Source organism: Cuculus canorus, chromosome 1 (assembly GCF_017976375.1).
Source record: "Cuculus canorus isolate bCucCan1 chromosome 1, bCucCan1.pri, whole genome shotgun sequence".
NCBI lineage: Eukaryota > Metazoa > Chordata > Aves > Cuculiformes > Cuculidae > Cuculus > Cuculus canorus.
In genome coordinates, this window is record NC_071401.1 from 74860500 (window position 1) to 74877548 (window position 17049).

A 17049-nucleotide genomic window follows, 5' to 3' on the forward strand; every position below is an offset into this window, starting at 1 on the left:
GAGCTCAGGTAGTCAAGCCCCATGTCCCAGATTTCTCAGTCCATTCACATTTCAACTTTTGTCTGATTCTGCTGCAGTTTGTCAACCAGTTGTTGCAATAACCCCTAGGTGCTGCGCATAAAAAGTAGATGGCCAAGTTAAAGAGAGCTTTGAGGACTTTCTTGGCAAAAAATACTAGGGAATAATAGCATATATCTCTCTCAGAATATAAACCGATTTTCTGATGTGACATGTAATTACTTCCCTTGTTCCATATTAATTTTAGGAACATGCAGTAGAAGAGTAGAAAATAATTGTTTTAAACAGGAGACAGTGGTATAATAAATACAATATCAGGAAATGTATGCAAATATTCTATCCTACTGTTGTTATATTTAATTGTTGAATATTGATGACAATACAGTCATTTGCTGAGTATACATAGCCATGCTTTTCCAGTGCCTTTGAAAGCAGGAATCTATTTGCTGTTCCTTCTGTGTGTGATACTGAAAAAGATACAGAAAGAACTAGTCCTTTAAAAAAATACATTAATAGCTAGGTACTAAGCCTTTACCTGCCTCTCTATTCATAGGAAAAGTGTTGTTCTTATGAGTAAGAGATATGCTGGCTGGGGCCTTACAGTGGTTATTTGTCATCTGTGCTTTGGGGAGTTTACCTTGGCAATAGCCCGTCACTTCTTCAAATAATATCTATGTGGCTGTGTTAATATTTCAGCTCATCTGTGCTGTGGCTATGTGAGTGGTCAGCTCAAATTTAGCCTTCTGATTCATCCTGAAAAACACATCTCTCCGTGAGCATCTGCAAAGCACAGCCCTCCAGAAATCTGTCTTGCCTTCAACATGGAAGTCTTAAAACTCCTCGTTTGGGATTTCCCATTACAAACCAAATGGCACATAGCGTTCATCTCGTCGAATCTTTGTAAACTGTATGAATAGTTTCACATGTGACGTATTTGCTTTATGATTAGTTAGAATTAGGTAGAGACTAAGAAATAGGCCTCCATGATCTCATGCCCCCACTGTGTCTTGAGGGCATCAAATACGTCTTGGCCTAAGCAGAGACATCAAGTATTTCCAAACCAATTTAAGATGAGAGTCACATATTTCTCTATCCAGACCTCAGACCAGAAAAAAAAAGTAGACATCTGCTGTGCTACTCAATGCTACTCTGAAACTTCAGCGAAAGCTCTTTCTGAATAGGCTGGGAGCACTTAGGTGAATTAAGGGATCAAAGTCCCATTTCATAAGCTATTGAGCAATTTTCTGAGCTAGTCATCTATGATCAATGAGGATGACCTGAAAAATCATTTGCTTTCCTTTCTGAAAGGATCCTCTGAAGTTTAAATCAGTGTAGAGACTGTTGTATGGAACATATATTCATGCCAGGGGAAAAAAAATAAAAGAAGAAAAAGTTGAAAAGAAGCTGAATCATAAAGATTTGTGGCCTTTAATTTATTTGTTGGTTTTGGTTTTGGTTTTTTTCCTATGTTCAGAATGTCATCTAGAAAAGACAGATTGAAGTTTACCTTCATTAGTGGAAAATTCCCTTAAGGACAGTTTCCATAGCCAGTCTTGCTTTCTTTTTAATGTTAACATTGTCTGTACAGAGACTGTTTACGGCTAGCATGGTTTGGAGGTGGTGATGGCACACTAAGCACCAGTGTCTAGTAGTATTTAGGCACAAAAGCCACCGAGTTGCCCAAAAGCTATGAGAGAAACAGGTAAATGAGAAAGTGTACATGGTGCATGGTGATGCTCATATCATCAGAGAAAAACAGACATCTTCTCTTTTGAGGTTGAGTTAATACACAGCCACTTTCATGTAAAATTAGATTTGCACAATTAAAATCAGAAAGCTCAGAGATGAAAAGAATTAAGATTTCACGAGTAATATTAATTCAATCTTGAAAAAACTCTTCTATATGATATATGATTTATAGCAAATGTTTAAACTCTGCTCCCAAATTCAGCAGAGATTTAAAAGTTTGGCTGTTGAAAGACAAGAAATGCTTAGGCTATGATGTCAACCAATTTTATCACAGTTCTAATTTTATTTAATGAAAGTCATAAAAATGAAACAAACATATGGACAAATACTTTGAAATTTTAGAAAATGTAGAGGATTAAAATGAAGGGTTGAATTACTTTCCCTGTTTTAAATTCTTCATAATTTATACTTTAATCTGGCAAAATGTTGGTATTATGCATTTACATCTAAGAACATAAAGATATGCAGTTTAAAACTGAGTCTGAAGTTAATAAATGTTGAAACCTTTGAAGATATAGAGAAGAGTTTCTTTTATCACTGCACAGTTATTGAATCAGTCACCATCAGCATACATTGGAATGATCAAATAGCTTAACTTCACCTGACAGTCTAATTCAGAAAATAGCATCCTTAGGTTGCCATTACAGTTTGCCTAGGTAGTACCTAAAGAAATCCCTTCCAAAATTTGAAAGAGAACATGGGAGACCTCAAAGTGGGGAACTAAACGGTGTCTTTTCTGTTATTTGTCTTAGTTATATGTGTGAATTGGCATCTTATTCTCAGATGTGTGCAGAATAGAGATGCAAATTTACACAAAAAGTTATCGTAGCTGTCATGCAAAATGCAAATGCAATGGACCTTACTAAAATTGCATGACTATCTTTCACATTCTCGGATTTTAAGCAGGCTAAAAATTAAGGTTTACATTAGAAATACATAGCCTTATGTTCAACAGATGTAAGGTCTAAAAGTGAATTTCAAGCAATGCATTTATTAGCTAATTTAAATTCTAATAAGGAGATAGACACTGAATAGTTATACTTTTGACCTTTAATGATCTATCATTAAAGATTAGGGAAACATTTCCATCCTGTATTGTGTATATTGCAGTTATGCTTGCAGATCTTCACAACTTTCAAAACTGCATCTTAACTCTGCTTTATTAGCCACACGTGGTTTTATATATCTAAAGTATTATTCCAAATTTCAGATTTACCAAATAATTTGAAACCTACATGAATAAGAGAAATAAGAAATGTGGTACTCATCTCTAGGAAAAAAACTTAAATTATGCATAATTGTAAGTCAAAATTTGGTTGATTTATTCATAACTGCTAAGCAGTGCATACCGAATCTGCTGTGCACTATGCTGAAAATTTATCCTGGGGGTCTGAAAGACACTTTATTCTTACAAGACTGCATAAACAGTCACAAGCCAATTACAAGTTTACAATTATATGACAATCCAAATCCAAACAGAAAGCAAATTCATACTAATTGCTTAATTGACCCCACACCAATGTTGGTTTGTTTTCTTTTGTTTAAAAGACTGCCCTCCCCTGAGCCCTCATGCTAATTTTACTTGTCTCACCCTTAGTCTAGAGGAATCCAACAGAAAGGTGTTTGATGTTCCACAGATTATCTGGCCCTGACAACTACTGATTTGAATTATAGTTGTAGGTAGTTAAATCTGGGCCAATTGCCTCACCTTATGTCATTGTGAGAAGAATTGAGAGTTTAGGGGGCCAAATTCATTCATCTTAACATATGTGAGCTGCGTATGAAAATGCTTCTGCTTCATTGACTTTGAAAAATGTTTATAGTTGTAGATGTAGATGTTTATGCTGTAAGTAAATCCGACCCTATATGTATCTACAATGTGTATTGGTGGCTCTGGATTGTGCTACAACCAGAGTTCCAGTGTAGGGCTTTATCAATCCTACCACATTTTGAACTGCCAGCAGTGGCATGTCTGAACTGTCTTCCTAGCTGGAGAAAGACTGCCAGCACAGCACAGAGACAGGAAATGTACATCAAAGCACCTCTACTGTGGTCCTGTAGACTGAATGCCTATCAGTAGTGTGAGTACCTTAGATGCATTCTCAGAGTCCCTGCTCAAGTTTAGTTTAATTTGAAAGGAATCCAGGTCACAAAATCTGAGAAGGCTTTGCTATTCAAACAGAAATATATTAACTGTCCTTGATTGGATTTACTGTAAATGTGCATTCCTGATCTGAATTGAAACACTAATATAAATGTGTTTTTCCAGAACCAGATGCTACTTGTTTGGCAGAATGTCCTGTTGACTTTGAAGATCCCAATAAGCTATTATAGTGGGAACATAGCACATTTGAGACTCCAACTTTGTGTTTTGAAGAAAAGTTCATTTTATTTCCATAGCATAATTTTTATAAATAATGGTAGCACAGTACAACTAATTCAAGACTTTCCACTGAATCTACATTCTACTTTCTTCCTGCAGGATTTATTAAGTATTTTGTAAGTAGTTATGAATTTATTTTCTGTTTAGTCCAACACTTATATTAACTAGTATTCACTGTCACCTTTGAGGTTCATGTGCTAATGCTTCCTCTATGCAGAATCACATAGGTGTATGTGTTTTGTTGACTGGCTAGATAATGTGCTGTAATATCAACCTATTAGTTCATCCTAGAATTTCCACTTTCCAGTGGTTATGTTTTAGCTCTGAATGTTAAACAAGTTGCATGCGGAGTTTATGTACTGTTCACCATACATGCAGGCACTTCTTGTGTTGCTGTCAATGGTTTTAATATTTTCCATCTTTACTTCAAGTGTTGTGCTCAATGACTAGGTCTGAAAGTGATAATTACTTCTCCACTGCAGGGACAAACTGATTTACATATTTATCAAGGGGAAACTGGATGACTCTGAGCATACCACAAAAGCATTTGCATATTTATAACCTGAAATGTACAAAAGCTAAAATTAAGATAGGGATGTCTTGGTCTTAGTTACTAAGCTTGTTTTTATACAAAGGTTTTAGTCATGGATTTTGTAATCAGATCAGTGCGTTAAAGAGTGAAGTATCCCTTTTCATCACACAAAATCAACATAGAGATTAAAATGAGTGTTAGTTTGTGAATGCTGATGTGCAGAATTTGCAACATTAAGTTTTCATAAGGTGAAAATCTTAGCCCTGGAGGGATGATGAACTATATAATAACCTTAATTTAACTCCTGTTGCAGGAAGAGTGCCCCAAGGGATTTATTAGGTAGTGGCTATATAGTTGAAAGGTATCACTATGGTTTCTGGGAGAAACATAGTCTTCCAGATACTTATGGGGGTAGGATTAATTTGTAGGAGTATATGCATATATTCAAAGCCCTCCTGGCTTGCTACTCTCAGAGATGAACCGCTTCAACCAACTACAAGTTAGTTGTGATTCTGGTTAATGACGCTGTTCTGAATATGCTTTAGGTAGCATTTCTTTACTGAGAGGATGGTCAAACACTTAAACAGGCCTTCTAGAGAGGTGGTCGCTGCTCCAAGCCGGTCAGTTTTTAAGAGGCATTTGGAGAACACCTGTACCATGCTTTAACTTTTGGTCAGACCAGAATTTGTCAGGTAGTTGGACGAGATGATTCTTGTAGGTCTCTTCCAGCTGAAATATTCTGTTCTGTTCTCTTCTGTTCTTCAATAGAGAGTTCTGAAAGAGCAAATTAAAAAAGCCCCCCCAAAAACGAACTGCCTCTTCTAGGCAGAGGTGCAATGGCTGATCTTCCCACATCACTCATTGTCCTATAATTATCTCAAGCTTAGTAGAATGTTTTGGATACAGCAGAAGCATATGAAAGTCTGCTGGAGTGGAAAAAGAATGTTGTATTTACATGAATTCCCTTTGCCATCAAGTTTCTTGTCCTGAGGCAGATCCTTAATTCTTCTGAATCCTGTTTCTTCAAACCTTGCAAACTGCTTTAAAGATTTCTTCATGAGTAGTGAGACTATTTTGTCCTAATTCCTAGATTACACAGAGGTATTCTGTATTCTAGAGCTTTTTATTCATAATTTTAGAAAGACTCTAAATTATTTCAAATTAATACAAATAACATTTCTGTCCTATTGACTTCAAATGATGGTAAGCTAATTTATGAATCAAATGCATTTGTTCATATGCTTGCTTGACTAAAGCTTTGAACAATTTTCTAAATCATTAACACATTTGTAAAGACATTACTGTTTTTCAATGTTTGTACCTTGTTTTCCAATTAATGGTAATTTTTTAAACCCTATATCTTAACGTAGATGAATACAGTAGGAGTTTTATATGGTTCAAAACTCCAGAAATTACAGTTAGCATTAGAGAGGCTGGTCAGCTACCATTCATGCTCTGTTAAAGAAGTTGAATAATGGCATGGCACTCTCAGTTTCCTTGTTTCCTTCTAAATGACAGACTCAATTGCACTCATCACTTTCACATGGCTATCATTCCTTTGAAATTGGCATTTTCACTTTAAGAATGAAACAACTCTGTAATTTAACATAGCTCGAAGCAAGAGCGCAGAGCAGAGTGTAGAGAGCAGTCTTCAGTATATTTTGCAGGAAGTTTTGTTTATATTTTGGAAAGCCAACATGCTAATTAGAACAGTAACATCTTAATATTGTCCTTAACCTTTCTTGTATCTTAAAAAATACATATGAAACAAAAGTGTCCACAGACCTTTGTCTGCTACAATGTTAGTGACCTGCATTGGGATATACATTCCTAGAATGGCAATAGTAGGAAAAACTTAATCTGAAATTCTAGTTGCTAAATAGCTTCAGAAATTATGCAGCTCCTTCAGTGCTAGATTTTGTTGTTCAGAAAAGTTGTCTTTACAAATCTATTCTGTTCAAATCAGTAAAAAATGTAAACGGTATCATCCACAGAGATCAGTGCAGCTGTTCATTTTTCAGAACATGGCTTTCAAGTGAGTCTTTTCAATCAGGAATCCTTCCATTTTATTGATCATTTTCAACACTGGGGATAGGAATCTGTGGTTGCTGGAATAGAGCTATAGTTTTCCCAGTGTCTTAGTTTATTTATCCTAAAATTTCATATTCTCTATGAACTCTTTACATCCAAAAAGTCTTTTAAAGTTTGTGTTGCTTTTTGCAACCAGCAATGGGACTACTAAGCCAGCTGAAGCTCCATTGTTGTAATACAAAAGCACATGACACGTGATACCCTTCCAGTCATATTTTATGGGTGAAGAAATACAGTTATACTATCTTCTCTTACATTTCTCTATTCACCATACACTTTGAAGTGTGTTGCTCAAGTAGTTACATGTCTAGCACTTTTGGTAGGATATATCATGTTGTTCTTGATCTCTAATACGAAGGCATTTAGCTTTGAGCTAGTTGTCTGTCTTCTCTTTTTTAGTCAACAGGTAAAAAAAGGCCTTTTTGTAGTTGTGATTGACCTTTTCCAAAATAAGGCAGCTAAAATAGGTTAGATGAAACCCTTCCTTGCTCATTAACTGGCATTGCCTAGGCATGTTTATACATCAATTTTAACTTAATCTAAAGTCTCTGTGAAACCTACAGAAATAATAAGAGTAGAGGAGTTAAAGTAAAAAAGAGGTTAAGTTGTAATAACAAAAAAGTATATGTCTTTTGCATACTTTGTAGTATTTACTTCCAAAACTGATAAAATTGCATGTGTATGATATCTGTTTATAGAGATCCAAAATATATTCTTTGCATTTTTGCTTCTGTACTGTTTACCATTTAGAATTGCTAATAAGTGAATGCATTGCTTATGTTAACAGTGGCCACATTATTCAAATGTACTTTAATGAGGCCTGCCTCATCGTAGCACACACTTTATCGCTTATTTATAGTTTTCATTCTAGACAGTGTCAGTGTTTGGGATGAAAATGGAAATGGAGGTTTTGCTTCATTTGTGCAATTGCATTGTGATTGTCAGTCTCTGAAAACAGTGCTATTTGAGTTACCACTATCAGCCCATCTGTACTGAAAAATGTTGTTACTAAAGTAAATTGTCATTTTGGCATTTGTTAATTAAACCTAAGACAGCGAATCTTCTTTGCGTTTTAAAATTCTAAGGAAAGGAAATAGAAGTTTTACCACTGAGTTCAACAACCTTTGGATGAAACTTTCTATTGGCATGTTTTTTTTCAAAAACAGGTAAAATTTGAGTGTCAGGTATTTTTTTCAGGCCAAGTCAAGCTAGTCAGCCTCACTTGGAGAAAAAAAAGATCTTCATAACAATGACTGCTTTATTTAATTAATCGTAGTAGTGAGACATTTTTCATTGCTTCGCATTTTTCCCAGATCCATTAGGAAATCAAAATGGCCATTATTGAATGACAGCAGATGTCTCTGATCATGAGACATCATTTAATGTGATGTGCTGAGTGGAATTCTTGTTTTATTTTCCTTTTGATTTATATACAGGATGAATTTGAAAATCCAATTTCATCAAAGAAAACTGTGTAGGTTAAAAAATGCCTGTGTGTATGTCGTTGCACATATATTTCTTTGTACAATCCCATTTATTGTTATTCTTATAGAATTATAAAATCATAGATTGATAAAGGTTGGAAAGGAACTCTGGAGGCCGTGTGGAAGAATATCCACACATAATGTCCTAATTTGTCTATATTATTCACTTTTTTTTATAATCATTGCCGCCTTTCCAATGGATATTGTAATTACTTAGCAAGTACATTCTCCAAGCAATCCCAGAAGGCAATGGAAAATTGTCTTTTTCTTTCCTGGCACTACGTTCACCTGCTACAGCAAACGAATAGCTTGTCAGATGGATCTGCATGATTTTCTCTCAATCCACCAACTTCAAAATGTCAGCATTTGTAACAGATTTTCCTCCACTATGTTGGGAAATTTATACTCCCACGAGGTTTCAAAATTTACATACACAAATTCTCCTACTCTTACATTTCTTCTTTGCTTCTAGTTTATGAACTAGACCACCAGATATCACATTTAACTGCTTATGTTCCCTTATTCATGACCAAGTCATTTGAGCTGATAAGAAATGAAGACAGTCAACCTTTTTAACAAGGCAGTTTTAGAATGCTATAACTTTAAAAGACGAGTAGAAGCAGTAGCAAAACACTAAGATATCTACTTCTTATCCAGAAAAAGCAACACAAATAATGATCTGAAAATCATTAAAGAAGGCTCTGTATTTCAAAATTCTTATCTCCTCCTCTTTGACGCAATAATTGGGCATCAGCTGATGAATTAATTCTTAGTGGACAGGTGAGCAAATCAAAAGTAACATTCAAATTGGAACATTCTTTGATGTTTAAGTAAAAAGAATAAAGGTACAATAGTTGTGAAGACAGAATTATCTTTATATGCTCTGAGTTCCCTAAAGTATAAGGTTAAAGCTCTTTTGCAGGCTGGTGTAAAGAAGTATACTCTTAAACTTCAGTTGGTTTTCATGAACAATAATTTTATATTCCTAATCAGTATAAAATTCACTGGAGCGGCTTCACTCTCATTCATACAGAAACACTCTTTATAGAACTTGGTCTAAATAGGTTTGAATGTGGTTTATGTGCACTACAAGGCTCTCCACAGGTAGTGTGAGGAACCCATTGTGAAAATGAAGCATGGGCCCATGGTGCCCTGGAGTTTCAGAGCACAATTGTGTGAATTATTTTTTGAATATGTGTGAGTGTGTGTATTTATTGCCTTGCACATTTTGAGTTTAGTCAATGTCTATTTTTACATGATCAGAAATTAGGGAACAGTTAGTAAGTTTTACAATATTGTCTCCAGTGGCACTCCATACGTTAACTTTTTGTTTTCTTAGAATGTTTTATTCTATAACTCACAGTGCGATTTTTTCCATGCTGCCTCTATAGGTTGCTAGGCAGCAAAGCTTTACCCCCAAACCGTTAGCTCTATTCTGCATGCTGAGGTTCTTTCAGATATCATCAGTGGTTTCAGTCTTCTTGTTGAGGGGCTTCCTTGGTTGAGAGCAGCCTCTTCTGTGGGTCAGCCCTTTTTCTGATGTGCACAAATCTTCTCATTTTATACTTCAAGAAATTCTGCAGCAATTGAACCATGGTCCTGAGTACAACAAGCCTTGTGCAATTGTCCCTAACTGTATGCTGCATGCTTCAAATCATTATTGTATAATAATGTTTATATGAAAAGTGGCATTGAAGCTCTATGGGTTTTGTTTGTATGTTTGTTTTGTTTTATTGTTGATTTTTATTTTTTGTAGGGCAGGTTCTGGATGTGCTGGAGAAATATAATCTGAGCAATAAAACTCTTGTATACTTTACGTCTGACCAAGGGGCTCATGTTGAAGAAATCTCCAGTTCTGGAGAAGTGCATGGAGGGTACAATGGCATATATAAAGGTGAGCATTCTCTGATGATTTTTAAAAATTGTGTTAGAAACTATCTCCTTGTTCTTGGTCCAAAACTACAATGTATTCCATGGCCAAGAAGGTCAAAAGTTGATTCCTTAATAGTAAGTATTTCATGAGTTTCATTCTAATTCAAACGTAGACAGTAAATACAGCAGCTCAACCAGAGTACAAGCTCAACTCTTGGGAGTTTTAAAAATAGCAAGTGTGCCTTTGAAATGCCCAGAGGTACAGCTTTGGAAAGGTGTCAGTTCATAGTAGTTTACCATCATGGCTGGGTAGCAGAATAGAAAGAGGAGAGAAAAAGGTGGCTTATGAGACATTAGGAAATATTAACAAGATCTAAATACTGTGGAGTGAGTGAGATCACATGAAGAGAAGCTATAGAGCAAATGGGATAATCAGCACCAGAGTCCAGTGTATTCATTACAGAAAAAGTAAAAAAGAGAAGTTAAATTTAAAGACAGAAATGAGGAGCTGGATTGAATTTGGGATGGGAAAGTTGAACAACAGCCAGAAAAAAGACAATGTTTCAAGCAGAAAAGTCTGAGTTGGAGAAGAGAGTTTTGAAAATAATGCACAACAGACTTACTGAGTTGAAAACTGATTTGGAAATGGAAAGACTTGAGCTAAAAGTACAGAGTTTAGTTGCATTCTTTTAGCACAGGTTTTGAGAAGATTAATAGTCTATAATCTGCTTATTTTGTGGGGATTTAAAATGTGCTTGAAGTCTACCTTATCACAATGTAGTTTGTCCCAGTGACATCACACAACAATAATGAAAGATACTGGTTTTGTTGCAATATGGTGATCTTGTAGAAAGAAAAACTCCAGCTTAGCAAACAGCTTTCCTCGTTTTGTCCATTCCCATGTCAGTGGCATGGTAATCCCTTCGGTTAGCAAGAATGTAATACACCACTGGATAATAGACAACATTGCCAAATATGAAATAAAGGGTACCCTTTGACCAAGTTCAAATTCCAGTGTTTTCCAGTGTGCAAGTGGTGGACACACAGCATCAGGAAAATGAACATCAAATTGTTTTTAGTGATCATCAGTCTTATTGAAATAAGGTTTTATTATTTTTCTTGAAATGCAGTGAATATTTTTGTCCCTTTAGCAGAGATACAGTTCTTTTGATTCTTCCACTAGGAATTGTCTGTGTAATTTGTTTCTCCCTCATATTTCAGAGGACAAGATCAAAGAAATCCAGCAGTTTTTAGAAAGTAATTTACCAAACTTGAAACTTCCAGTTGTAGACAGAAATAAGTAAATTGCCTTTTGGTATGATTTTTTTATTATAAAAGTAGTGTTGCAGAATTAGAAAATCATGAGTCTGGAAGGCATCTCCTGGGTCTTAGGCCTTGCACAGCAGGATAGGTTGCTCAAGGGTGTGTCCATTTGAATCTCCAGTGATGGAGACTCCACAGCCTCACTGGGGAACTTGCTCCAGAGTTTAATCACCCTCACCGTAAAAAAGAAAGAAAAAGTTTTTCCTTATGTTTAAATGGGATTTCTGGTGTTTTGTTTTGTACACGTTGCCTCTTGTCCTGTCACTGGGCATCAGTGAAAAGAGCCTGACTCTGTCCTCTTTACTCAGTTAAATCCATATATCCATACAGATGGATAAGATCCCACTGAGCCTTTTCTTCTCCAGTATGAACAGTCCCAACTCTGTGACTATCCTCACATGTAAAATGCTCCAACTGGTTAGTCATTTTCATAGCCCTCCTTCACACTCCAGTGTGTCCATGTCTCCCTTTTACTGGGGAGCTCTGCACTTGGACCTGCACTCCAGGCATGTCTCACCAGTGCTGTGTCACCTCCTTTGACTTGCTGGCAACCTTCTTCCTAATACAACCCCAGCAGGCTGTTGGCCTTCTTTCCCACAAGGAAACATTCCTGGCTGATATGCAGGTAGTTGTCCATCAGGACCCTCAGATTCTTCTCTGCAGAGCTGCTTTCTGCCAGTCAGCCCCTAGCCTATGCTGGTGCTAGAAGTTATTCCCTCTGCAGATACAGGAATTGTTATTTCCCTTTGCTGAACTTTATGAAGTTCATTTTTGCCCATTTCTCCAGCATTTTGATGTCCCTGTGGATGGTAGCACAACCACCAGTGGATTAACCACTCCTCTCCGTTTTGTATCATCTGCAAAGCTGCAAAAAGGAGGAAAGATAGACATACACAGTTAACTATAATAATACTTCGAGGTTTTCAGGTGTGAAGGTTCACAGTTTTTAGTAAGTAGGTATCTATTTGAGAAATAACCAGTATATTTTAAGAGAGCTAGGAAGGAAATGTTACACAAGCAAAACAAGCCATGTTGTGTCATGAGGTTACAAACTATCAGATGGGTCCCCCTGGGCTAATACCAGAGTGAAATGTATCTTGAACCTTAGCACTTAGACATTACATAGTGATTTAAGTAATTAAGGAACCATATGGTTACATATCTGTAGCTGTAGGCACAGCCTGAGGTGTTTTAGAAGCTCTAAAAAATATTTTTCTAGAATGCCAGACATAAGATACAGGATGAATGACAAGGAGGGGGAGGAAAAAAAGGGGCAAATACACTGGGGAATATTCCTTCCTGGAGAACTTTGATTGAATGGAGCCTTGCAAAATTTTGTACTCATACTCACAGAATGGAGAACAATTCGAACTAGATCTTACCTGAACTAATAAAAAATCCAATAGATAGCTTTACTTAGGGAGTTACGGTGCTTCTTATTTTTAAAATGAATTGTGTAGTTTACAGTTACCACCTATGTTAGCAAATATAGTAATACACTATGGGAAAGAAAGCAATCCTATGTAGAAAACAAAATAATTATTTTATCAGAGACATTCTTAATAGAATAAAAAAACCTATGGAATCAGTTGAATATACTTTTACCATTTGAAAACACAATGAAATCCGTTGTATCATCTACTCTCTCCATCTCCACATCAGTCCTCAGTTTAAAAGGTATATTATGCATTGTTTTCAAAAGGGCAGAAGTGGAAGTGATCAATTAATAGCATAATTAGCAATTTTCATGCATAAGAATTTATTAATATTAACAGTCATGTACAATGAGATGCGTACATCTCTGACAGATTTAATGAAACGCAGAGCTGTGAAGCCCAAAGTCTCAGACACTGATGCGGCAATGTGCCTCACAAAGCAAAAGGGTGATCTTTATGCTGTTTGTCTCATGTGCGCACACACTAGGACTTTGTTTCATTTTGTGAGTAGTTTACAAAACTGGGAGACATATGCATCCTTTCTGTCTGTCTCTGCTAGACAATCTCTGCTACTTACCTTTTTGTATATGAGCGCTGCATGAATGCGAATATTAATCAAGCCACTTAACCCTCTTGTCAGAGCTGGAGCAGTATGCTCAGCAATAATTGGTACTGCTCTAAAATCAAAAGCTCTCAACAGATCTTCCCAATTTGAACTCACCAATTTGTCTTGATGTACAGCCAAATAAGCACCACTAATAAAATCTAAGAAGTATGGAGAGTTAAGCTAGCGCTGTAAGACTGAAAGCAAAAAGGAGAAATTGGTAGTTGAAGGTTTTATTACTTTGGATTCTGACTGTGGAACAGTAACTGTAAATTTGGATAGCCCTGGAAATTGGAAACTGGAGCTAATATAGTGTTTAACTAGTTGCTGTCGTATACAGTCTGGTTTATCTCTTTAGTATTCTTTTTTAGAAGACAGTATATAGTAACATTACTTATATGACACCTTAGTGGATGGGTCAAGGTTGGGGATACTGTCTACTTAGACTTTAGAAAAGCCTTTGACACCATTTGCCACAGCATTCTCCAGCAGAAACTGGCTGCTCATGGCTTGGATGGGCTTTGCTGACTAAAAAACTGACTGGATGGCCAAGCCCAAAGGGTGGTGGTCAATGAAGTTAAATCCACTTGGTGGCCACTTACTAGTGGTGTTCCTAGGGCTCAGTATTGAGGCCAGTTCTGTTTACTATCTTTGTCAATGATCTGAATGAAGGGGTGGAGTGTACCCTCAGTAATTTTGCAGATGACACCAAGTTGGGTGGAAGTGTTGATCTTCTTGAGTGTAGGGAAGCTCAGCAGAGCGATCTGGACAGGCTAGATCAATGGTCCCAGGCCAATTGTATCAGGTTAGACAAGGCTAAGTGCCAGCTCCTGCATTTGGACCACAAAAACCCCGTGCAATACTACAGGCTTAGGGATGAATGGCTGCAAAGCTGCCTGGCAGAAAAGGACCTGAGGGTATTGTTTGACAGCCAGCTGAATATGAGCTGGCAGTGTGCCCAGGTGGCCAAGAAGGCCAACAACATCCTGGCTTGTATCAGAAATAGTGTGGCCAGCAGGACGAGGGAAGTGATCCTCCTCCTATGCTTAGTGCTGTTGAGGATGCACCTTGAATACTGTGTTCAGTTTTCGTCTCTTCACTACAAGCAAGACATTGAGCCTCTGGAGTACATCCAGAGAAGATCAATGAAGGTGATGAAGGGTCTGGAGCATGAGTCTTATGAAGAGCATCTGAGGGAACTGGTATTATTTAGTTTGAAGAAAAGGAGTCTCAGTGGAGACCTTATTGCTCTCTATAACTACCTGAAAGGAGGTTGTAGTGACATGGATGTCAGTCTCTTTTCCCCAGTAACAAGTGATAGGACAAGAAGAAATGACCTCAAGTTGTCTCAGGGGAGATTTAGACTGGATATTAAGATATATTATTTCACAGAAGGGGTTATCAAGCACTGGAACAGGCTGCTCAGAGAAGTGATGGAAGTCACCATCCCTGGAGGTATTTAAAAGATGCAGATGTGGTGTTTAGGGACACGGTTTAGTGATGGACTTGGCAGTGTTAAGTTAAGGTTGTGCTTGGTGATCTTAAAGGTCTTTTCCAACCTAAACAATTCTGTGATTCTGTGAACATTGAAGTGGTGGATCAAAATCACTTTGCAGTGGCCTGTTTGTGACAGTTATCAGGATTCTTGGGGTAAGATGCAGAAGCTGTATAGTGAATAAAGAAGATCCATAAGAAGAGCTCCTCCTAATCCTAGATACTATGACTTTGGTTTAACATGTGAATCAAGGCAATTGAAATTCTACAAAGAGTCTTAGCATTAGTTGTATAGACTTTCATCATATAAAGATGAAATTCCACTTCATCTTTCTAAATTCCTAACATAATTTAAACTTGCATCTTGTTTCCTGTTCATCCAACTTGGTGTGAAGTCCATTATCTTTTCTTGTGAATTTGATTAACCTATGATACTCGATGGCATACGTGGATTTTTCAGTTCCACAGCTCACTGTCATCCAAAATTGCAGTAAATATATTAAAATAACAAGGAATTTAATACAAAGTAGTGTCCAAGTACTGTGCTACTGACTTTTTTTTGCAAAGTATCACAGGCTGTTTTTATCTCTCTGCTTCCTGCATGTTAGTCAGATTTTGATTCATGACAACCTTTTGTCTCCTAGCCCACGATTAATGTTCCAGAAACTCTTCCTGAAGGTCCTTTTCAAAGATCTTTCAAAAGTTTAAATTTAAAAACAGCCTCTGAAAGAAGGAAACGGTGGCTATTTTAGTAAAAATTTCTTCCTAACAACTCCAGACCTTCCTACCTGAACCCCTGAAGGACTCTTGGGTGCATATATGATAATATATTTTTTCTGGCTACTAAATGTTTTGATCAGAAACTGGTCAGAGAAATTATCATTTTCTCTCAGGAATCTCGGAGTTCCTATGGACTTATTGGGCTAATGGGTCCTTTGAATCCTGTGGGCCTATTAGGCCGTTTATAAACTCCCAGTTTGTGATGTGTTCTTTAAAAAAAAAACTTTGTTTCTATGTATTTTTCTATTTATCTCTTTATTGTTCATACCAGATCAATCAATGTTTTTTCCTATATTGGCATATAAGTCATATATGATGTATAATTTGTAAACTCTAAGTTATTCATAAGGTGCTATTATGACTTGCAACACTTAAATTATGGTCCTACTGACATTTTTAGATTGAAATATGGAGACTATTGTGTTTAACTTAAATATTTTCTTAAAAGCTTCTGTGTAATTTTTCCAGCAGTTCTTTTTTCTCTGTTAAAATGTATGGAACTTTATGGTATCGATTTTGTATGTGATATTTGCGCTGAATTTTGCATAAGAGTTTTTCACTAGCTTTCTCATTAGTATGACATATGCAATTTAACCGCATCCATTTGAGCTAGTGACCTTAGCTTTCCTTTAGGAACAGAAATAATAGTTTTTCTGAGATGTTTAGATCTCTGCTTTAGAACAAGATGAATAGAATAAACAGACAAATAGAGTAATGTCTCAGTTGAATAAACAAGCAGCTTAAGATGACTAAAGGATGCCATTATATTCTTCTTTGGTACCCTGAGATAGCGAATCTAATGTTTTTGTGGTAATTTTTATTTAGTTGCTTAGTGACTCATTTTTGAATTGGTTTCAGTGTGTTATAAAACACATCTCTCCTATTATGTACTTTATAGCAGTAAATGTGCAGGCACTGAAAACTTTTCTCCATACTTTTTCTCATTATACTGTTTCATTGGTACTTGTGCAGACAGTGGAAGTCTTCCCTCATTATCAGTTGTTGACATCTATCACGCTCTGTTACCTATGGGTTTTTCTATAGACTGTCCTTGCAACTCTTATTACTTCTACTTTAAGTTTCTTTTTAATATATAGCTAAATATATTTTACCTATACCTTGGACCTACACATTAGAAACATTGTCTTTCTTCATATTTAAGAAGCATTTAGCGCAATGCATACAGGCACTTCACTACTATAATGCTGCTAGATTAGGTCATGAATTCTGCTGCTAATGGACATGGAGTCAAATGCTGATAACAGCAAAGCGTTTGGACAAAA

At 36.5% G+C, this 17049-nt stretch overlaps 1 protein-coding gene across 12 annotated transcripts in view; it reads left to right on the forward strand.

Annotated features, from left to right (window-relative positions):
* STS (steroid sulfatase) overlaps positions 1-17049 on the forward strand; it is a 105092-nt gene that overhangs the window by 52780 nt on the left and 35263 nt on the right. For all 12 annotated transcript variants that reach the window (XM_054061571.1, XM_054061545.1, XM_054061581.1 and 9 more), the window contains one exon: positions 10014-10151. In XM_054061571.1, the coding sequence (XP_053917546.1) occupies positions 10014-10151 (138 nt within the window). The remainder of the gene's footprint in view (positions 1-10013; positions 10152-17049) is intronic.